At 45.7% G+C, this 22,747-nt stretch overlaps 1 protein-coding gene across 1 annotated transcript; it reads left to right on the forward strand.

Moving 5' to 3' along the window:
• Positions 1 to 2,800: 2,800 nt before the first annotated feature.
• Positions 2,801 to 22,309, forward strand: UTS2 (urotensin 2). The gene is made up of 5 exons (XM_068242403.1): positions 2,801 to 3,011; positions 8,107 to 8,389; positions 15,372 to 15,491; positions 19,532 to 19,575; positions 21,953 to 22,309. The coding sequence occupies exons 2-5, from the start codon at positions 8,293 to 8,295 to the stop codon at positions 22,070 to 22,072; spliced, it is 381 nt and encodes a 126-aa protein (XP_068098504.1). The 5' UTR covers positions 2,801 to 3,011; positions 8,107 to 8,292; the 3' UTR covers positions 22,073 to 22,309.
• Positions 22,310 to 22,747: the final 438 nt, after the last annotated feature.

Here is a 22,747-nt window from a genome sequence, read left to right on the forward strand (position 1 = left end):
CTCCCCCGTCTACACTTAACATTAACCATTAGCAGCTTCAGTAGAGTTATCTCGTTTGAGATCAGTGCACTGCCTTTGACCTCAGTCGGCAGAACTCGTTGTGCTGTAAATTCTTGGAATGCTTTGATCTCTCTCTCTAGCAGAAAATGTAGAAACTGAAAGCAGGAGTCCTCTGTTATTGCCTCACACTGCCCCCTAGTGACAAGTGGCCATAAATACACATTACATCAGTACTAATTAGAAGCAAGGAAATGTAACAAATAAGAAATTAAAAATCGTGGTAAAATAAACTGGCCTGGAGCACTTGCAAGCCTCTAAATAAATTGGCTGCTAAAGGGTTAAAACAATGTGGTTTTGTTTCGACTCAGAATAGAGTGCTCTGAAATACAGTAGGCGTGCTGCACTGACAAGTGTGAACCCTCCCTTAAACTTTCCAGCTCTTTTTTTTTTCATCAGCAGTGTTGCTTTACTTCTGTTTACTTTTCAGGAGGGCCGTGGCTGCATTCAACTTCTGTTCAACTGCTTCATGGACCATGCAAGCTGGTATATCTCAGGGCGCAAAGCCATACACTTCCCTGAATTCTGGCTATAGCTGTGACAAGGGGTTAAAAAAAAGTTTGTAAGGAAGACTGGGGCTACATCTTTTTAATATTTAGACAGTAAATAATATTTATATTTGCTAGGGATCCATTCCCCACACAGTACTGTTGGGGCTGTAGAGCAATCCCCAGCAAAAGCATTGACATTTAGCCTGGGGTTTCCTGTTGGTCATTACATTTGTCATTGTACCAGACCAATAAAAAATCCTGGGGGCAAGTTCACTTTTTGTGCTGAAGATCTAAACCTCCCACAACACTGCAGCCACCCTAAGCTACGTACACACATACGACAACGATCGTTCGTTGTGAACGATGAACGATCTTTTAATTGATGAAAGAACGACTTAACCTCCTTGCCGGTCCAATTCCCGCCAGCAAGGAGGCAGCGCAGCACTTTTTTTTTTTTTTTTCAAATCATGTAGCGAGCCCAGGGCTCGCTAAATGATAGCCGCTGAGCGGCATCCCCCCACCATCCCCCTCCGGCGATCAGAGTAAGCAGGAAATCCCGTTCAGAACGGGATTTCCTGCAGGGCTTCCCCGGTCGCCATGGCGACGGGGCGTGATGACATCACCGACGTCATGGACGTCGGGACGTCAGAGGGAATCCCGATCCACCCCTAAGCGCTGCCTGGCACTGATTGGCCAGGCTGCGCAGGGGTCGGGGGGGGGGAGGTGCGGCTCAGCTCGGCGGGTAGCGGCGAATCGGCGGGTAGCAGCGGCGATCGCGTACCACACGCAGCTAGCAAAGTGCTAGCTGCGTGTAGGAAAAAAAATTATGCAAATCGGCCCAGCGGGGCCTGAGAAATCCTCCTGCGCAGGTTACCCCGAGCTGAGCTCGGGATAACCGGCAAGGAGGTTAAGCAAAAGTCGCTTTTAAAAGTGTGTAACGATGCTCAATCCCCTATTGCCTGATGAAGCGGGGCCACACCTGTGAAACACGTTGCGATGACCCTTTGGCAGTGATGCTCAAATCCAAACTATGGATGAATCCAGATAGTAGCTATCTGGATTTCATCCCGTTAATGACAATAACCTGTGCGGGCTAGGCGCGAGGGAGGGTAATCTTACCTGTCTGACGTCTTCTTCGGTCCCTCCCTGCCTGCCGTGAAGCGGTCCACGCGCGTCACGTGAGTACCAACACTTCCTCCTTCAACCCGGAAGGAGGAAGTGTTTGTAATCATGTGACTGCAGCGTGGAACGCATCGTGGGAGGCGCTGAGGGACGGACCGAAGAAGACGTCAGATAGGTAAGATTGACCCCCCGCCCAACCCACACAGGTGGTCATTAACGGGGTGAAATCCGGATAGCTACTATCCGGATTCATCCAAAGTTCGGATTTGAGCATCCCTGCCCTTTGAGTGTATATATGAATAAATTTGCTTGTTGATATAATATCAACATGTTTTTGCTTGGCGGGGGTAAGTTTACCACTGCCTCCCCAGTTTTAAAAAAAAAAAGTTTTAGCTACTTTTATCCTTTTGGCGCCTCTGTTCATTTCCACATTGTTCGAGTCCACCCTGGAGGAAGGGTGTCAACCCCTTGTTTCCAGATCTACAGAGATTGACTTCTTAATCCTGAGTGGGGACAGGTCTAATCTCCCCACCTGCATATACAGTGGTTGCCTTAGCGGTAACCCGTGTTTTTTGAGTATAACTTTACATACTTGCCTCTCATCAACAACATCCATCCAGTACATACTTACACTATATTGGGCTCTCGGTGTTCTCTCTCATTTTCTCCATGCTGTAATAATGTTGAGGAACACCACCCTAGACTGTATAGTACTGATATAAGTGTAGAGGGGAAAGTGATGTAGAGCAGGGTCTGCATCTCTCGTCAATAGTTCCAGATGTTTGACAAGTTACTTCACAGGTGTTCTGCACCCACCTTATTTAGAGAACCCCCCCCCCCCCGACGAGCGGCTGGCCAGTGTTATGACATGTGTGAGGCCTCCAGCAGGAATATGTGTGGATGACAAGCTGCCAGCTCTCTGTGTGAGCCCAGGCCCAACACCACCACCACCGACACAGCCTCTTCAGCACTAGGGAGGGCCTACGACGCTTCGTGTTTTCCCCTCACGCTAGAACGCCTTCTTCTCATGATGAAACAAGCAAGGTAAACACCAGACGGTTGGGTTTAACCTGCTGACCAATGAACGGAGATCTCCATAATATCATAACAAGCTAGATGGACAGGCTCTAGTTCCACCACACAAGAGATGCACAGACTGGACCTCTCAAAGTCCATGTGCTTTTCCACTAAGGGGTCGTTATCAAGCGCTACACACAAGCCGCTTATCTTGGCGGCGGTGCCAAGTGCAACACGTTCCCTGGCCAAAACGTGGTCAGCTGTGAAGACAGAGGCCTGTTGCGTCGCCGGGGAAGGGTTGACGGCAGGACAGAGGACCTGAGCGTGAGTTCCGAGGGGGCTCCTTCTGCTGAAAATGCTGAGCAAGGCTGGCGGAATGATTTATGGCTCATGCTCTGGCCGCCGAGAGGGTGAGCAGCTGCCAGTGACACCATCTTACATAACATTGCAAACTCACATAGGTCTCCAAAAAGCACTTACATAACATAGATGCACAAAGCCACCATACAGAGTGCAGGTGTAACTTAAAGGGGCACTATGGCAAAAAAATTTAAAATATGTGCAAACAAATAAGAAGTACGTTTTTTCCGAGGGACATATCGGCTGCCAGGGGCTGGATGAAGCCCCGGGTAAGTACAACTTGTTGTTTTTTCATTTTGCTCGGATCTTTCCTGTAAAGAGGAACTGTCGCGAAAATCTTAAAATTGAAAACACATAAATATGAAGTACATTTCTACCAGAGTAAAATAAGCCATAAATTACTTTTCTCCTATGTTGTTGTCACTTACAGTAAGTAGTAGAAATCTGACATTACCGACAGGTTTTGGGCTAGTCCATCTCTTCATGGGGGGTTCTCAGCATGGCCCATTGGCCTTTATTCTTTACAAAGACATTCCCTGAAAAAAGTTTTATACAAAGATGCTGACCAGCCTCCCTGCTCGCTGCACACTTTTTTGGCAGTTGGACGGAGTAACTGCCATTCACTAAATGCTTTTAAAAATAAAGAAAACCCTTAAAACCCACTATGTGAAGATGGGCTACTCCAAAACCTGTCGGTAATGTCAGATTTCTACTACTTACTGTAAGTGACAGCAACATAGGAGTAAAGTAATTTATGGCTCATTTAACTCCGGAAGAAATGTACTTCCTATTTGTATATGTTTACATGTATTTAAAATTTTAAGATTTTCGTGACAGAGGTCCTTTAAGGAGCTTGTACACAGAAGACAGCAAACTATAGGTTTCTAATATACTGTACATCACCCAGTTGCTACGGACAACAATGAGATTTCTTCCTGATGGATTTCGCCTGTGTGCACCATGACTCGTACCAGAACAGAAGGAGAACCCCGTCTATGTAGACTCTTCTGCGGAAGAAAATGACTCTAAATTGGCTGTAATGTCGCATCTGAGGAGCCTCCATCAGTCTGCACGGCCGGGTGACAATCTCTTGGATAAATGGTTTGGATTTTCTTGACAAATGGACACAATCTGATGAGGCCAAAAATGGCATCATCTTCTCTTGATGGGACTGAACTCATTCTGGGAGAGACATGATGGATTGTCCAGGTCAGGTGCTGCACACTGCAAAGCCTCGTGACCCCGGATCGGGGCAATACAAATACCCTTCTATCCCTGAACACCAGACTGAACCGTACAGGAGCACTGAGCATGACCTCAGCGGCATCCACATGCATGAGGTTCAATATAATACAAAGGAACATTACTGTAATAACCACGGAATAGCATAAAAAAAACAACACTGTCCAATCAACCACGGCGACAAATAGCTTCAACATGACGCAAACCAGTATTTAAAGAGGAACTTTAGAGAAAAGGAGAAAAAAATAAAGCAATCAGGGCCGGGCCGAGGCAGAGGTGAGAGAGGCTCCAGCCTCAGGGCGCAGTGTAGGAGGGGACGCAGGGCTGGGGGGAGGCAGAGGTGAGAGAGGCTCCAGTCTTAGGGCGCAGTGTAGGAGGGGACGCAGGGCTGGGCCGAGGCAGAGGTGAGAGAGGCTCCAGCCTCAGGGCGCAGTGTAGGAGGGGTGCAGGGCGGGGCCAAGGCAAAGGTGAGAGAGGCTCCAGCCTCAGGGCGCAGTGTAGGAGGGGGCACACAACTCAATCAGCTATCACTCCCCTATTGTGTTTGTAACAGAGAGAAATAAGAAAAAGGGTTATGTGGCAGTAACTGCAAGCCAGATAACTAGAGACAGGGGCGTAACTAGAAGTCCCCGGGCCCCCCTGCAAGAATTTGAGCGGGAAGTAATGTGAAACCCTTGCAGATCGGCAACCTCCATTGTGAATGGAGGTAATTATAGCTGCTGCTGCCGCCGCTGCTGACACTTAGTTAGATGCAGGAGGGGAGCGCAGAGGGGAGAGCCCGAGGTGAGGGAGGGGGGACTGTCCCCCCTCCCTGCTGATGTGCAAAGCTCTCCTCTCATGCTGCGACCCCTCCTGCCCCCCCAAAACGGTCATGAGCAGACCCCAGGGGGGCAGAATAAACAACAGTATACATCTTATGGAACAATTCCAATTTATGCTGCAAGAACAGTTTAATCTTGAGGGCAGGTAGGCCAATTGGCCATTCAGCTTAATGGGGGGGAAGGGGGGGAGAGGATGTGGAGGGTGTTCAAGAGGCTGACAGCTAAGGGTAAGAAAAAGTTCCTGCGCCTAGCAGTCCAGGTGGAGATGGCCTGAAGCCTTCGGCCTGAAGGGAGCAGACTGAAGAAGCGGAGACTTGACCGGGAGGGATCGTTGGAGATCCGCATTGTTCTAGAATGCAGTCTGGTTTTGTATAGGAGGGCAAGTGAGGGGTTGTCATGGCTCTGTAAGAATTTATATGTTGGTTGCTATTGGCAACAGCACCACACACCTTTTGTTCCAGCACCAGCAACTCATCAGAGCTGCAACTCACAGCGACAGCATACAGGAGATAGAGCGGAGACAGCCTTCTTCACCTTACAAAGGGGTTTATTAAGCATCTTGTGTTACAGGTTGATTTCTTCAGAGTATAAATAGTCTTTCCTATGTACATCACATATATTTACAGCATACAGACAGGAAGCTAGTATTCTAACTAGGAAGCATAGAGAGAGCCGGATAGCTGGAAAGTATAGTACAGTTTTCCCTCCGGTCTCCCTAATTTATATGAACATCAAAGGGTTAAATTCTGACATCACCCGAGCCATACCCCTAAGCCTACCATTGGCTGGAATGAGCATATGACCAACCTCACTAATATCATTTCATATTCCATTGCTTTATACCCTACATACAAAGAATGCAATGTTTTATAAACATTGGCATTGTTTACCATTCTCGTTGTCTAAGGTCTAACTGATCCATTATGTGGCCTTCTAGAGGTACACGTTCCTGGTAACTGGCTGTATGTGGCCTTACACAAGAAACATCTTCTCCGAAAAACTCTGCTTAAAGAGAACCTGCATCTCAAGTCTTTTACTAGACTTCAGTACCTGAGGCTAGAATTCGAGTATACTTACATTCTAACAGGCTCCGTTTGTTAATGTCAGGGGCAGTGCACTGGGCCCTGCCCTGGTCATGTTCCATCATGCCAGCTGAACCTGACAAAGGTTCTACTCCTTCTTCCCATCTCCGTGCAAAACTTAAAAAAGGAAGCCACCTCTACTACAGCCCTCCCCAGCCAGATGACCCTCCCCACTTTCTGTATAGATAGCCTGATGTCCCTCTTCCCTCCAGTATAGGTAGCAGGGTGACTCTTCCCTTCCCCTAGTATAGCCTGCTGCCCACCCGCCCTTAACCACTTCCACACCATGACATTTTATGCTGATCTGTGCAGCGTGGGCTCTCCAGCCCACAGCACAGATCAGCTAGCAGCCAGGGCGATCAGACTTCCCCCCTTTTTTCCCCACTAGGGGGATGTCCTGCTGGGGGGGTCTGATCGCCGCCGGCTGCTTGCGCTTGCGGGGGGGGGCTCTTCAAAGCCCCCCTCCGCAGCGCTTCCTGGCCTCCTTCCCCTTCCCTCCCTCCCCCTGTGAGCGGCGCAGGACGGAAATCCGTCCTGCGCCTGATAGGATAGGCTTCAGCCTATCAGGTGCCGGCGATCCCCGGCCAATCAGAGGCCGGGGATCGCCGATCTCCTCTACGGCGCTGCTGCGCAGCAGCGCCGTATACATGTAAACACCGGGGAAGATCTTCCCCGTGTGTTTACATTTACCCTGCGAGCCGCCGATCGGCTCGCAGGGTGTTCACGGAGACACCCTCCGTGAGCTGACATGGAACGGCCGCTCATACGAGCGGCCGTTTCCATGGTATACACTTCTGGATTCAGGGGCGTGTATATACGCTCCGAGAATCCGGAAGTGGTTAATCCTGTGGTGCCCTAGGCCATGGCCTATGTGGCCTTGGCTTAAATTCGGCCCTAATTACAAAGTTTTATTAGGAACCAGACACTTGATAGATAATGCGTTATGGATAGACACACCCTGCTTAAAAACAATCTTTTATTATTGATATGAGGAAGTTGAGTGCTATCTGCAATAAGCATGATCTATCAAGTGTCGTATTCCTAATAAAAAGTGTTAATATATATTTATAGATATTTTCTATACACATACACCTACACTTTTGGGGCGCCTTCTCCCTCCCAGTGATGTCTCATACCCGCCCCCAGATCCTGGGGTGCTTTTTTTTTTGGGGGGGGGGTTCCTTCAAACCCCCATACCTTATAATTTTTTGAAGTGTGACCTGCACCATCGAAGAGACAAGAACCGAGTGAGGACGGGGGATTCCTCACTTGCGTACAAAGTGTGGTTGCCGGTTTTGCAACCAACCTTTGTGAGTATCCTGCACATTTACCCTGTTGTGTAGCCTACAGCCCCGGCCTACTGCACTATCAGGGGCTCCCGGTGTCCCTGTCTCCCTTTTTGTGTCTTCTGGAAGGTCCTTGGAGTCCATTGGTCACAACACCTCTATTCCAACAGGTGGTCTTCACAGAGAAGTCTGCAGATAGACATACATGGTCGCTCTACACAAACCAACAGACTAGTGTGAATTAAAGTGTAATTTCACATTGTGCTTTTGTTGGAGGCCCCAAAACGAATTAACAGTTCTTCCATCTCTGTGAAGTATCGACAGATGAACCGGCCGACACACCATCCATCCAGCCTGCTCAAAAAGCCACTTTTCACAGCCCGACATTGTGCGTCAAAGCAGGTAAGAGTCCATAAATCACTGGGCGTTCTGCCCTGGTCATCTCTCCACCGCCACACGACCCCCCCTATGATTTATAAGTTAAAGGTGCCTCTTTCACTCCGGCAGATTGGCCATGCCACATTTGCAGCCACAGTTTGGAGCGAAGAGACCTGCGAGACAGTAAATTTATTGTCTATGAGCCTTGAAGGATGACATCAATGCAAAGTGCCTCTCATTCCCAATTCAGGGCGGACGGAACCGCCGGCTGCCCCTCATTAGTCTTTTTCGGATGACGGCGATGGCTTGTGGCTGGCTTGTCGTCATAGGACGTTATATAAGAAGTTGACACCTAAATGATGAGACACTGACCGTTCCACCGGCGTCTCCTCATCGTCCAGACAGATAAAAATCCTCCCCCGAAACCCTCGCAGCCATGCCAAAGATTTTTTTCTGTTGCCTAATTCTTGCCGGATCCCTGAGTTCCCTCCGGTCGCTACCGGTCATCGTTCCCAACTCCTTCCGTCTGCCAGGTAAGAAGATTCAACGTTGTTTGTTTTTTAAAGTCTTTTTCCTTAATTTCCTTAACTCTATCCAACTTCAAGGTTAAATTAGAAGACTTAATTTTGCTGCGAAACGCAAAGCCGATGAGCGATAATTATTGCTCCGGTCAAAAATGGATTTAGAATGCAGAAGTTTTTTTTTAAATTATTTTACAGCACTGAATAAAATGTCTTCATTACGGAGATCCATTAGCGACGTGATTGGGAATTATAATCACGTTTTGTTCGCCGGCAGAAAGTGAATCGGGTTTTGCGAATGACATAAAGCAGTAATAAGGCAGCAGCGATTTCCGCCGCTATTACGAGGGGTGACCCACGACAGTTATAACTGGAGGGGCTGAAACCACAGAAGCTCTCGTTTAAGTCCGCAGTCACCTTCAAATTCATAACGACATTATTATTTTAATGCGGCCGTTAGAATGTCTAACAGTGCCTCAAATTATTAACATGGTTACATTTGATTAAATGGACAAAAGATAATTGAAGGGTGAGCGAGATTAAGTCCGGTGGTTGTAACTAACCCACTTTCCATATCTCCTGGGGCCCTTGACATTAAGGTGCATACACACATTCAACTTTGATTGGCCAATGTTACCACTTCCGTGTAGCTTGAAGGAGAACTGTAGAGAGAGGTGTATGGAGGCTGCCATATATATTTCCATTTAAGCAATACTAGTTACATGGCTGTCCTGCTGATCCTCTGCCTCTAATACTTTCAGCCATAGCCCCTGAACAAGCATGCAGCAGATCAGGTGTTTCTGTCAATTTTGACAGATATGACAAGATTAGCTGCATGCTTGTTTCTGGTGTTATTCCAACACTACTGCAGCCAAATAGATCAGCAGAGCAGCCAGGCAACTTGTATTGTTTAAAAGGTAATAAATATGGCAGCCTCCATATATCTTTCACTACAGTTCTCCTTTAAGGTCCCATTCACATTTTAAAGCGCTAGTGTTTTTTTTTACCCTATGGCAGTGTTCTCACTGCCGCGATTGGCGCAGGTCGCGGGTGTTTCGCGATTAGCGCCAATCACAAATGCGTTACCTGCAGCAGTTTTAAGGCGATTTTGGAGCGGTCGCAGTATAGTGCTTATAAAGCGCTGACCGCGATCGCTCTGAAATCGCTGAAGTGTCCATTGATTTTTACTGCGCTAATCGGGGTAGATGGCTCGATAGATCATTTCCGACAGGTCCGATCTGATTTTGATCATTTTTCTGATCGATTTCCTCATAGAAGTGAGTGGATATCGATCAGAAAAGCAATCAGAAAATCAATCGGAAAGTCGATCGGCCAGTAAATCTGCTGAAAGAACTCATCATGTATTCCCCGCATAACCGTCAACAGATATTGAATACTATGAGCAGAATTTGTTGGTAAACCCTCATACTATATGAAGGTGGTAAAATCGGTCAGTGATTGGGCAATCATAATTGAAAGTGTGTACCAGGCATACATGGAGGGTGAATGTGAATCAATGTGTGTGTACGCACCCTTGAGGGTTTGTGCCTTTTTGTCATAATGAAGTGCATTTTAAGTGCGTTTGCGTTTTGCACATGCGTTTTGCTTGGGTTTTACTGCGTTTGCGCTTTGTACATATAAATTGCCAGTACGTTTTTGTGCGTTTTTAAGCGTTTTGTATGCGTTTCTGATATGCGTTTTATGCAAATTTTTGGGAATGTGGCCAGTATAAAAACACATTTTTGATATCCTCTCTAGCTCATTACTAGGAAGTCAACAGGAAGCGGAAATAGATCCTCAAATTTGATTTTTATACAAAAACGCATTAAAAAACGCAATATGAATGCAATAAAATGCTATACCTCGGTGTCGCCATTGACATACATTATGTGCGTTTTAGATGCGTTTTGGAAAAATATGCAAGTTCTGTATTTCAAAAGTGCACATTGCAGAACGCAAACAAACGTGTTAGCGCTAGCGTTTCACCTAGTGTTTTCCTACCCTAAGCCTCACACTCCTTCAATTTTAATTGGCCAATTTTACAACGATATTTTTAATACTATGAACAGGTTGTGTCGGTAAACTCTCATACTACACAAAGGCGGTAAAATTGGTCAGAGATTGGCCAATTATAATTGAAAGTGTGTACTTAGATTTACAGTAAAAAAAAATCATATGCAGATTTATTGTGACTTGTATGTTACTTGGAATTAGCCGAATCAAAGGTACTTCCTGCTGTCTTTGATGTGGCTATTTTCAGAGCGGTATACGATTTGCATTAAATTTTCATGCAAGCCAGAATTATATGTATCGCAATGGCCATCTGTACTCAGCTGTTAGGGGCGGGCCCACACGAGAGCTAGCAGTGGGCTGGTAGCGGCAAATGCTGAGCGATGCACTTGCAATCATTTTCTATTGGCTGCTGAATATTTCGCAATCGTTCTGGCTGGGTGCACACATACCAGAAACGTTGCGGAAAACGCTGCGTTTTTGCCGCTAGTGGATGTCACATTTAAAAAAACGCATATGCGTTTTGTATGGATGCATTCTTAAAAACGCTGGTTTTGTTGCATGATATTCAAAAACGCATTAAAAAAACGCACATAATGAACGTTAATGGGAACGCAATGGTATGCGTTTTTCATGTCTTTTTTTTATGCTTTTTAAAAAAATAGTTTTGTGATGCATTTCCGCTTCCTGTTGTCTTCCTAGTGATTTGCATAAGTCGAAATATTAAACCGCATGGAAAATGCATACAAAACTCATATGCGTTTTATATATGCGAACCGCAAATGCTTCAAATGCACAAAAAACGCCCTAAAAAGGCACATGACAGAAAACCTTTCACGCTCTGTTATGTGTGAACCCCGCCTCACTGTTTGATTGCGTCTTTCGTGTGTCTGCTATGCGTTTAGAAAAACTGACAGAAAGTTTCTACTTTTTGTGCTTGTGTGTGCAATATATTGTTTTTTTTTTACTTTTTGACTCCATTTTTAAAATCGCATTTCCACAATGAGAGATTGCGAATGGAAACAACAAAACGCAATCGCAGTGGGCCGCAAAAAAAGAAAAACCTGCTGCGATTTCACATGCTCCCTCTAAAACCTGGTTCACACCTTCAATTATGATTGGCCAATCACTGACCAATTCTACCACCTCCGTGATGTAGTATGGTGATCAACATATATTGAATACTATGAGCAGATTGTGTAGGTAACCCCCCATACTACAAGGAGGTGGTAAATTGGTCAGTGATTGGCCAATCATAATTGAATGTATGTACCAGGCTTTATTAAAAGGTACCTGCAGTGACTTAAACGGAACCTAAACTGAGAGGGATATGGATGTTTCCTTTTAAACAATACCAGTTGCTTGGTAGGCCTGCTGATCTCTTTGGCTGCAGTAGTGGCTGAATCACACACCTGAAACAAGCATGCAGCTAATCCAGTCTGACTTCAGTCAGAAGACCTGATCTGCATGCTTGTTGAGGGGCTATGGCTAAAAGTATTAGAGACACAGGATCAGCAGGAGAGTCAGGCAACTGGTATTATTTTAAAAGGAAAAATCCACATCCTTCTCAGTTTAGGTTCCCTTTAAAGCGGAACTGAAGTAAGAGGTATACGGAGGCTGCCATATTTATTTCCTTTTAAGCAATACCAGTTCCCTGGGTACCCTGCTGATCTCCTGCCTGTAATACTTTTAGCCATAGCCCCTGAACAAGCATGCAGCAGATCAGGCGTTCCTGACATTATTGTCAGATCTGACTGGATTAGCAGCATGCTTGTATGTGGTGTGATTCAGACACTACTGCATCCTAATAGACCAGCAGGACTGCCAGGCAACTGGTATTGTATAAAAGTAAATAAATATGGCAGCCTCCATATATTTCTCATTTCAGTTGTCCTCTAAGGTGGCCACACACCGTACAACTTTTTAAATATGTTTGCAATTTAAGAATTGTAATCAATTTTTCTGAGTGATTGTAACATTTCAAAAAATCGACTTTTATCAAATAAAAATGGGAAACCTGATTGGATTTCTTGCTCGAATAAAAAAGAAGCTTTCGATTCTTTGGGGTGAAATCCAATCGTTTTTATTGAATTGCTGTAAATTGGATCATTTTATTGTATCATGTGTGGCCACCTGTAACGTGATGAGATATGCATGCGTATGTACAGTCCCAATCCTACTTAGAACTAGACTGTTTATTTTTTTCTCACTGTTAAGCCTGGCACACACATTCAGTTTTGATTGGGCAATAATTGGCCCATTTTACCATTTCCGTGTAGTATGAGGTCCAACAGATTTTGAACACTACGAACAGAGTGGGCTCCATTCACAATAGCATGTGCACAAAGCTGTTTCGAAAAATTACCGCCATTGGTAATTACCGGTTTTCCCAAATACACATACATTTTACCTCGTCCGGATTTACATCACAAGTGCCTATAGGCACAGAAGTCCTGGCTAGACTTCACCCTCATAAACCTACAAGCACCCACTGAACCGCACCACAAGTGTGCTGACTGGTCCAGCTGTCACTTCCCCCTTACTTCCCCTGCCCATCATAGGTAGCTACAGGTGCCCCTTAATATTAAGTAACCAGAGCTATCTTCAGTATTAATTAGGTAGAGGTGCTCCAAAGTATTAGGTAGCTAGAGGACGGTGCCCTCGACTGAAGGGAGATCTGGTCACTGGAATGCAGAGACCCGGGGGGGTAACCTCTCATTTACGCTCTGTTCGGGACTCTGCATAGGAAAGGCGGGAGGGAGGGACTTGAGGAGGGGAGTGAGCCGCCTTTCCATGATCAGGCGCCTGTAGGCATGTGCCTCCAATGCCTTATGGTTAATCTGGCCCTGCATTTTACAGAGTGTGAGTAATGTTTGTGGAAAAAGTCCAGCAATTCAGAAACCACAGCTCAGAAGGCTCCATGCTGCGTCTGATCAAATGTGATGCCAAAAATAACATCAGGTACTAATAGGAGAACAAAAAACGGTAACTAACGATAAAACAATGTACTCTTTTTTCATTATGATTTCCATTTTTTGCGGTATGAACCACAAAAATAACTATTTTAATGCACTTTTAACTACATGTTACTCCGCTTTTATCGCATTTTAAGGCTTTTTTATGCAAACGATAATTTTGGGCAGAAATGATAGTGATTTTTAGCATGTGCTTACCTCAATCCCCTAATTTACTGACCCAACATATGTATACTGAATGGGGAAACTCATTGTAAATGGAGGCCATTGTGTTGCTAAGCTATCACATGCTACATAGAGGTGGTAAAATTGAATGTGTGTGTAGCCAATCACTGACTAATGTTACCATCATCATGTAGTATGAGAGTTTACCTGCAAAATCTGCTCATAATATTCAAAATCTGTACGCCAATCAAAATCGGCATGAAATGCATTCGAGTCACCCGGTTTGAAGCTGCATGCAATCTGCATACAATCTGCATCGAATTTGCATGAAAGCAGGGATAATTAGGATGTGATTGTATACAGCGGGGCTGCAGACAGCGGATTGTCAGTGCTACAGTTTCTTCTGCTCCACAGAAAACAATCGGGTTTAGTCTGTCAGCTTCTGGTTCTAAGTTCTGACGCTGCGATCCATGGAACCCAGAGGGCAGTTACCCTAGTAGCAGAGGTCAGAGCCGGGACAAGGTCCTCCAGCACCCAAGGCTGAGACATCAAAGTGCCCCCTCCATCCCTCCCACCCCAGCCATCACACACTGATTGTTATTAGACTAAAGGGGCCAGTGGCGTAGCGAAGGAGCTGTGGGCCCCGATGCAAGTTTTACAATGGGGCCCCCCAAGCACTCTATAAATAAAAATTGATACGGCGCACCAAAACCTGCCAATGGCAACTACAGGGTCAGAGGTGCAAGAAGGGGATGGGGAACAGTTTGCTAATGATTACCACTATTCAATGTATCTATAGAAGTGATTATTATGAGCACAGGATCAATAGAGAGTTAATACTGTAGTTGAGGGAGGGTCCTTAGGGGCCCCTCTGGCCCCAGGGCCCCGATGCGGTCGCTACCTCTGCACCCCCTATTGCTACGCCCCTGAAAGGGGCCCATACACTCAGCTGATTAGCGGCCAATCGATCGATATCGATCGATCGCAATTCAATTGCCAATTCGATCTATTTCAATCGATCTGACATGCTGGAAAATCTAGGTCGATCTGTTGAGATTGCTTATCAGTTTGCATTGGACCTAATGGAAATCTGATGGCAAAAAAATGTCATCAGACCGATTTTCAATAGATTTCATTCTGAAATCTATTCGTAGTAAAAAATGTTCCTAAACACCAGGGATGCTCGCTCAGCTTCGAATTCGAGTGAAACCCAGATAGTTGGTATCCGGATTTCACCCTCCTAATTACAATCACCTGTGCGGGCTGGGGGGTCAATCTTACCTAGCTAACGTCTTCTTCAGTCCGTCCCTCGGCGCCTCCCACGATGCGTTCCACGAGGCGGTCACGTGAGTACAAACACTTCCTCCTTCCGGGTTGAAGGAGGAAGTGTATAGTCACGTGACGCCGGATTGGACCGCATTGTGGGAGGCGATCAGAAAATCTATCTGATGACCTATCTGCTGCTAATCTAACGAGTCTATGGCCACCTTTAGAGGCGCCCCAGGACCCCCAACACCTTAATCTCTAGTTATCTGGCTTGCAGTCACTGCTATGCGGACTGCTTGCTACACATGCCTGCTCCCCCCCCCCCCTTTAAAATTTAGGACAGCTAACGTATCCTTTGATGATCATTTGGGACATCACGTATTGACTATCTCTCATCTTTGCGAGAGAAACAGCAACAGATACAAATAGGAGGAAATTCAGCATCTGGTGTCTGTCACCTGCTTGGTTACATTATGCTATATGAAACAGACCGTTCCCCAATGATTTCTGCTTATTGCCATATATCTAGTCCACCCAAAGCTTTACCCTTATGTCAGTACATGTCTTGTGTGTCTTAGGTTCAGCATTGGACTTCGGAGGTCTGAAGAGATGGGACGACACACAGTTATTGCAGAACATTCCTGTGTTTCTGGACAAAGAGGGACAGAGAGACTCTGATGATATCTTCAGTAAAGAAGGTGAGAATGAGTTTCTATGGGGAATGGGTTGCTATGGAGAGTGGGTTGCTATGGAGAGTGGGTTGATATGGAGAATGGGCTGCTATGGAGAATGGGCTGCTATGGAGAGTGGGTTGCTGTGGGGAATGGGCTGCTATGGAGAATGGGCTGCTGTGGAGAAAGGGGTTGCTATGGAGAGTGGGTTGCTATGGAGAATGGGTTGCTATGGAGAATGGGCTTCTATGGAGAATGGGCTGCTATGGAGAGTGGGGTTGCTATGGAGAGAGTGGGTTGCTATGGAGAATGGGCTGCTATGGAGAGTGGGTTGCTATGGGGAATGGGCTGCTATGAAGAGTGGGTTGCTATGGAGAGTGGGTTGCTATGGAGAGTGGGTTGCTATGGAGAATGGGTTGCTATGGAAAATGGGTTGCTATGTAATGACCACTATGAGGCCTCGTTCACACTGTGGATTGCAAAATCGCTAGTGTTTTGTGACTGGGATTTTTTCGTGTTATTTGCTTATTTTTTACTGTACAATTTCACTTTTTTTTAACGATCGCAATTGTTTAACATTTTAATCCCGATTGCTCTAAAATGCTGCATGCACCATGTTTTAGTTCCCTGCAAAATGTGATTCGCGGGCGATCGCTGCAGTGAGATCACTATCATATACTTACCGTAACACTATTCAAAGCCCTAGTGATCGCCAGCAATTCCAAAATCTGTGGAAAACGCCCGCAAATCGCCCCAGTGTGAATGGGCCCTAAGGAGCGTCAGAACAGCAGACCATAAACCACAAAACATCAATTTCCAGGGACTTATGAGCTTATAAGCGCTTTGCAGTGGTGCAACATTAGCGCCCTGGGTCTCTATGCTGCCACCCTGAGGCTCCCGATGACGTGACATGCATCAGGAGCCTCAGGATGTCTGCATGCATGAAGAATGTGGATGCAGGGAGGAGGAGGAGAAGACCTGATGCAGCATGGATTGGGTAAATATAAAAGCGCTCCCTGTGCTTATTCTGCACTAGTGATGTAGCAAACCTCCGATTTTCGGTTCGCGAACCCCGTTCGCGAACCTTCGTGGAAGGTTCGGTTTGCGGAAAAGTTCGCAAACCGCAATAGACTTCAATGGGGAGGCGAACTTTGAAAAATAGAAAAAATTATGCTGGCCACAAAAGTGATGGAAAAGATGTTTTAAGGGGTCTAACACCTGGAGGGGGGCATGGCGGAGTGGGATACATGCCAAAAGTCCCGGGGAAAAATCTGGATTTGACGCAAAGCAGCGTTTTAAGGGCAGAAATGACATTGAATGCTAAATTGCAGGTCTAAAGTGCTTTAAAACATCTTGCATGTGTATACATCAATCAGGGAGTGTAATTAGAGTGCTGCTTCACACTGACACACCAAACTCACTGTGTAACGCACCGCAAACAGCTGTTTGCGTAGTGACGGCCGTGCTGGACTGATGCTCAACATGGCCAGAGTGCAGGCCGTAGCAGTTTTCCAGCCCATATGGTCGCCGGGCTGTGGTAGCTCAATGATAGAACAACAGTGACTGTCCAGCTGATCAAATTTGGTCTGTCCACAATGAAGCAACGACCTTATTATCTTCTTGTATGTAGGTAGGCATAGGTAGGAGTCCCAGTATAGGTAGATAGGCATAGGTAGGTGCCTCAGTAGTTAGCTAGACATAGGTAGGAGACCCAGTATAGGTAGGTAGGCATAGGTAGGTGTCCCAGTAGTTAGCTAGGCATAGGTAGGAGACCCAGTACAGGTAGGTAGGCATAGGTAGGTGTCCCAGTACTTAGCTAGGCATAGGTAGGAGACCCAGTATAGGTAGGTATGCATAGGTAGGTGTCCCAGTAGTTAGCTAGGCATAGGTAGGAGACCCAGTATAGGTAGGTAGGCATAGGTAGGTGTCCCAGTAGTTAGCTAGGCATAGGTAGGAGTCCCAGTATAGGTAGGAAGGCATAGGTAGGAGTCCCAGTATAGGTAGGTAGGCATAGGTAAGTGCCTCAGGAGTTAGCTAGACATAGGTAGGAGACCCAGTATAGGTAGGTAGGCATAGGTAGGTGTCCCGGTAGTTAGCTAGGCATAGGTAGGAGACCCAGTATAGGTAGGTAGGCATAGGTAGGTGTCCCAGTAGTTAGCTAGGCATAGGTAGGAGTCCCAGTATAGGTAGGAAGGCATAGGTAGGAGTCCCAGTATAGGTAGGTAGGCATAGGTAAGTGCCTCAGGAGTTAGCTAGACATAGGTAGGAGACCCAGTATAGGTAGGTAGGCATAGGTAGGTGTCCCGGTAGTTAGCTAGGCATAGGTAGGAGACCCAGTATAGGTAGGTAGGCATAGGTAGGTGTCCCAGTAGTTAGCTAGGCATAGGTAGGAGACCCAGTATAGATAGTTAGGCAGGGCCTGGCTGGCACAGTAATAGCAATGACCAAGGTCCAGCTGCAACAGATAGGGCTGTATAATGTCATTGAGCAACACACACACACACAAAAAAACACACATCAGGACAACATTAGCTCTCAAAAGAACTGTTGAGGGGGGGGGGGGGGGGGGGGGTTAGCAATAACAATCAGCCAGGAGCAAGCCAAGAGCCTAACTAATCTTTCCCTAGGAGAAATAATCTGCAGCAGCTCTCCCTATTCTGTCTATTTGCAGCAGACACACGAGTGAGTGTCATGGCCAGCGAGCCTGCCTTATATAAGGGGGGGTGGGGCTCCAGGGCTTAGTGTAGCCTGAATGGCTACAATGTGCCTGCTGACTGTGATGCAGAGGGTCAAAGTTGACCCTCATAGTGCATTATGGGGCGAATCGAACTTCCGCAAAAGTGCGCCTGGTCCAGGCGAACGCAAACCACCAAAGTTCGCCTGGAACCGTTCGCCGGCGAACCGTTCGCTACATCTCTATTCTGCACAAGGGGGGGGGGGGGGGGGGGGCCTGGGCCCCTATAGCGCCTGTCCACCCCCTCCCCCGCCACTGGTGCTTTGTCTGCTTAGAGCTATGGACGAGTTTCCAAATGTGAAATGCTGTACCAAATGCTTTGGTACAGAACCTTTACATGGGCGGGTTCGGGGGGGGGGGGGGGGGGGTGTAACTTACCCCCTTGTCAACACCTCTTACCACTGCGCTCCATGTCAAATATGCTTCATTATAACCGTTAACGCACGCATTATGATGCTGCACTCCATTGTACCGCAACGCACTCAAGGCACTGGGAAGATAGCCATGCAATAGGAGAAACAACACGCTGCATGATTTTCAAATGGTACAGTGCAAATTGCACAGAGCTGCGATTTGCAATGCGGCACATAGATTTTCATTAAAGGAACACTACTGATTAAAATATTTTTTTCAATTGAGATGGGAAATGTTTGGGAAGTGCTGCTAAGTACTGGTGTATACATTTGAATCCTTATCTCTTTGTTTACTGTTATCTAATTCCTTTCAAACTTTTCTGACAGACAGTCTGCTCTAATCTGACCACAGAGTGAGCCATGAGGGGAGGGAGAATTCCCTCCTAGCGCATCTGTTAATCCTGTGTGTGCAAAGAGCTCAGTCAGAGACAGGCAGATCTTTCTCTCACAGAGAGCAGAGGAAATGTATCTTATGTGCAACATAAACATTTTAATTGTGTGTGTGAAACCTGATACCTGACAGAATTTTGTTTTCATATTTTTTGTTGTTTTGTTTTCATATATCTCTGCTTCAATATTACACTGTTCTTAGCATGTGAGACTGCGAGAGATTCATACCTCTGCAAATGAGACATTTCAACCGAACTAAAATCTACACACAATGAATTACAGCTTTTGCCTCTGATATTTAACATGAAAAGTAGGAAAATGTTTACACAGCTACTTAGACATTATTTGTACATTGTCATTTTAGAACACTTGGTTTGATAGTGTTCCTTTAAGAGCCATTAACTAGGTACCAGTAAATATAACATTTGCAATTCCTTCCGGAAAACAGCCATTAGGTACAGTTCACTTTTATGTTATCTGCACAATTTTACATCAGTTTTAATGCTGCTGTTTTTTTGTTCCATCCTCAGGGTTCAGCCTGGATACATATAATATGGATGACAGCATAAAAGAGGTGAGTTACCGAGATCCAGGCCACCCAAACAGCATTCCCAGCCCAGAGAGCACAAAACATACTACAGCATAGTGCCCAGTATCCAGCACCGGCTGGGATTGCCTGATGTTCTTGCCGTTTGCTTCAACAACTGGCTAAAAAAGTACAAGCTTCCCCCTGCAAATACTCATGGAGCCGCCAGCGATGTCTGGCAGTCTCCCCATACCTCTTTGTGGGCTCCTGAAAACTTTCTGGCGTTCTCCCTGCACGCAAGTCAGCAAGTCACATGTCTGTGCCAGGTCAGGTGACATGCCAGCTTCCGTGCACCAGCTTAAGTCAGAGCTGACTTGGGCTGTTATGCTGTTGTATTATTGTTTGACCAGGGGAGGATTTTTTTATTATTTTTCATATGCCACTGTGTTTTTAGTCTTTTTGTGCTTCTGACGAGGCCTTCAACGACCGAAACAAGTAGAGTAGGACTCACTGTTTAAATAGTGCATCCCCTTGTCTTCACCTCATGTGTTTCACTCAGTACAACAGGCTGTGTTTTTGCGTTGTGGACATAGGGTCTTTGAGGCAATTCAGAGACAGGCCATCCATACATAAAGATTAGTCCACACTGCTGTAGCAATTGTTTGGCGTGTGGTCTGATCATGTGACACCTCCTTTCATTATTCGCCTAGTTAGAGAGGGATAGCGGCACCCCACCGATGTCAGACATACGGGACAGGTGGAGGGACGAGCAAGGAACCCCTCTCTTGTACTGTGCTAGGTTTGAAGCCATGAACAGGGGCGTAGCAATGGGGGTTGCAGAGGTTGTGACCGCTTCGGGGGCCCTTGGGCTAGAAGGGCCCCCAAGGGCCTTCCCTGAACTGCAGTATTAGCTCTCTATTAGTCCTGTGCTCATAATAATCACTTCTATAGATACTTTGAATAGTGGTAATCATTAACAAGCTGTTCCCCATTCCCTTCTTGCACCTCTGACACTGCAGTTGCCATTGGCAGGTTTTGGTGCACCGTATCAATTGCTATGTATAGAGTGCTTGGGGGGCCCATAGCTCTTTAGCTATGCCACTGGCCATGATTATTGGCAACGCAAAAAACCCTTTAGAAGTGAGTTTTACATTTGTTTGTGTTACACAATTGTCGCTATATGAGACGATCATAAGTACTCATAGGGCCCTGTCCTAAGGACCAAGTGTTGTATCATTCTGATTCCCTGTACAAATTTTTGGAGTGTGTGGTATGCAGCTAATCTTGTCAGATCTGAGAATAATGTCAGGAACACCTGATTTGCTGCATGCTTGCTCAGGGGCTGTGGCTAAATGTATTAGAGGCAGAGGATTAGCTGGGCTGCCAGGCAACTGGTATTGCTTAAAAGGAAATAAATATGGCAGCCTTTATATCCCTCTTGCTTCAATTGTCCTTTAAAGTGGAAGTACTTTTAACATCTACTCCCATTGTTCTCCTATTGGTATGTATAATGGGCGTATTTAATTTTTTACAAAACATTTTAATAATAAGGTAACTTTTCTTTTATTAATTTAGCCCCTCCTCCATGACATGCTGCTGAGGCAAGGTTCCAGGTGCAGTGCTAGTCATGCTGGGAGCCAATACACCTCTCTCTCTGCAGGAGCTCCCCTGAAAGGAAAGAGGAGGGTTCCAGTGAGAGACACGTGGCTCATGTAGTAGTGCCCTGGACAGGACCGCTCATAGTGGTGTTCACATACCTCCTGGAGACCCCGCCCTTCCTAGCTCTTTTTTATCTTATAGTGTTACAGGAAGTAAAACACATGTCTGGGTGTAATAAGCATATTCAGGAGGGAGGGGCTGGAGGAAGAAGCTGGCTGGCAATTGACACATGCCAACCAGCATATGGAGGTATACTCCACTACTGATGCTCATTGGTCATGTCTAGGAGAACATGTGCATTTGTTTGATCAGATGAGCAAAGCTCTGATTTGCTGTGATCACATCCTGCTTTAGCACATGATCTTGACTAGCAAATCAGAGACTTGCATATCTATCACCTGACCAAAGTGATCACACGCTTCTCCATGAGTTCTAGACATCCCTCCACTCTAGCAGACAGCAGACATAAACAAGACATCTGAAAAAGTAAAATAATACTTCACCAGAGTACTAATATCTATCACATTTTATGTAATTTGTAAGTATTTCTTTTTATTCAGGTCCACTTTAAGTTATGTCCTTGGCTGCAGAAATGTGCGGTTACTGGAACATCAGTTCATTGGCTGACGCAGCGTTTTGCTCAGCTACATCTTTGGTGCAGCATTTATTTGGCAAAGTGTTTGACTTCAAAGAGGGGCTAACTGCTGTGATTAGTATTAGTGGTCCTAATGATGCCTATTTTAATTTGACATTTTTTGTCCTTTAGGAGCTGTTTGACAAGCACCCCCGAATATCTCTCCTCAGCCGTCTACAGTCCAAAGAACGGAAACAATACAAGAAGCGAGCAGGAAATCTGTCTGAATGTTTCTGGAAATACTGCGTCTAGAGGCAGAGGATGGGTTGATCTACATCCTTATTTGCTTATTTCTACAGCTCCACCCAACCCCTGTACATAGAAGGACACCTCGCTGCACCCACCTCCTGCAGGGTGACCAGCAATGGTTGTAAGCGTGGAGAAGGACTGGCCAAAGAGATCAGATTATTTTTCATTCCAATATTTGTTATAAATGTTTTCTTTTTCCTTAAAAATAGTAGCTATTTAATAAAGACCAAAACAATTGTATTCCACGTGTGTAATAGAGATTCCCTATAAAGGCAAACGGTGAAAAACAAAGAAAGTTTTTGTAAAACCATGGTTAGTGAGATAAGAAGAGGAATGATGGGAAAGAAAGGTAGGTGGGGAGGGGGGATGGGATCCCTGCGAGAGTAGGGATGATCAATGAGATGCAAATATTTCTGAGTTCATGCAGATGTATTTAAATTTGTATGCAAATATATGCAGCTTGAAAATTGACCAATCAATTAAAACCTTGGTGGGATTTGGTCAGTTAATTTTCAAGGTGCATTTATTTTCATAAAAATTTACAAAAATCTGCATGAACTCAGAAATATCATCTCATTGATCATCCCTAAAGGAGAGTAGAAGAGGCAGAGAGAAAGTTGGGTGAAAAGGAGGAGGAGGGGTCGAAGAGGCAGAAAGAAGGATGTGTGAGAATAAGAA

The sequence above is a fragment of the Hyperolius riggenbachi genome, chromosome 6, assembly GCF_040937935.1.
Source record: "Hyperolius riggenbachi isolate aHypRig1 chromosome 6, aHypRig1.pri, whole genome shotgun sequence".
NCBI classification, from domain to species: Eukaryota; Metazoa; Chordata; class Amphibia; order Anura; family Hyperoliidae; genus Hyperolius; species Hyperolius riggenbachi.

Coding starts and splice junctions, on each gene's coding strand:
- UTS2 (XM_068242403.1), top strand. CDS start 8,293: ATGCCAAAGATTTTTTTCTGTTGCCTAATTCTTGCCGGATCCCTGAGT. Junction 8,390..15,371: donor CAACTCCTTCCGTCTGCCAG/GTAAGAAGATTC, acceptor TGTGTGTCTTAG/GTTCAGCATTGGACTTCGGA. Junction 15,492..19,531: donor TGATATCTTCAGTAAAGAAG/GTGAGAATGAGT, acceptor TTCCATCCTCAG/GGTTCAGCCTGGATACATAT.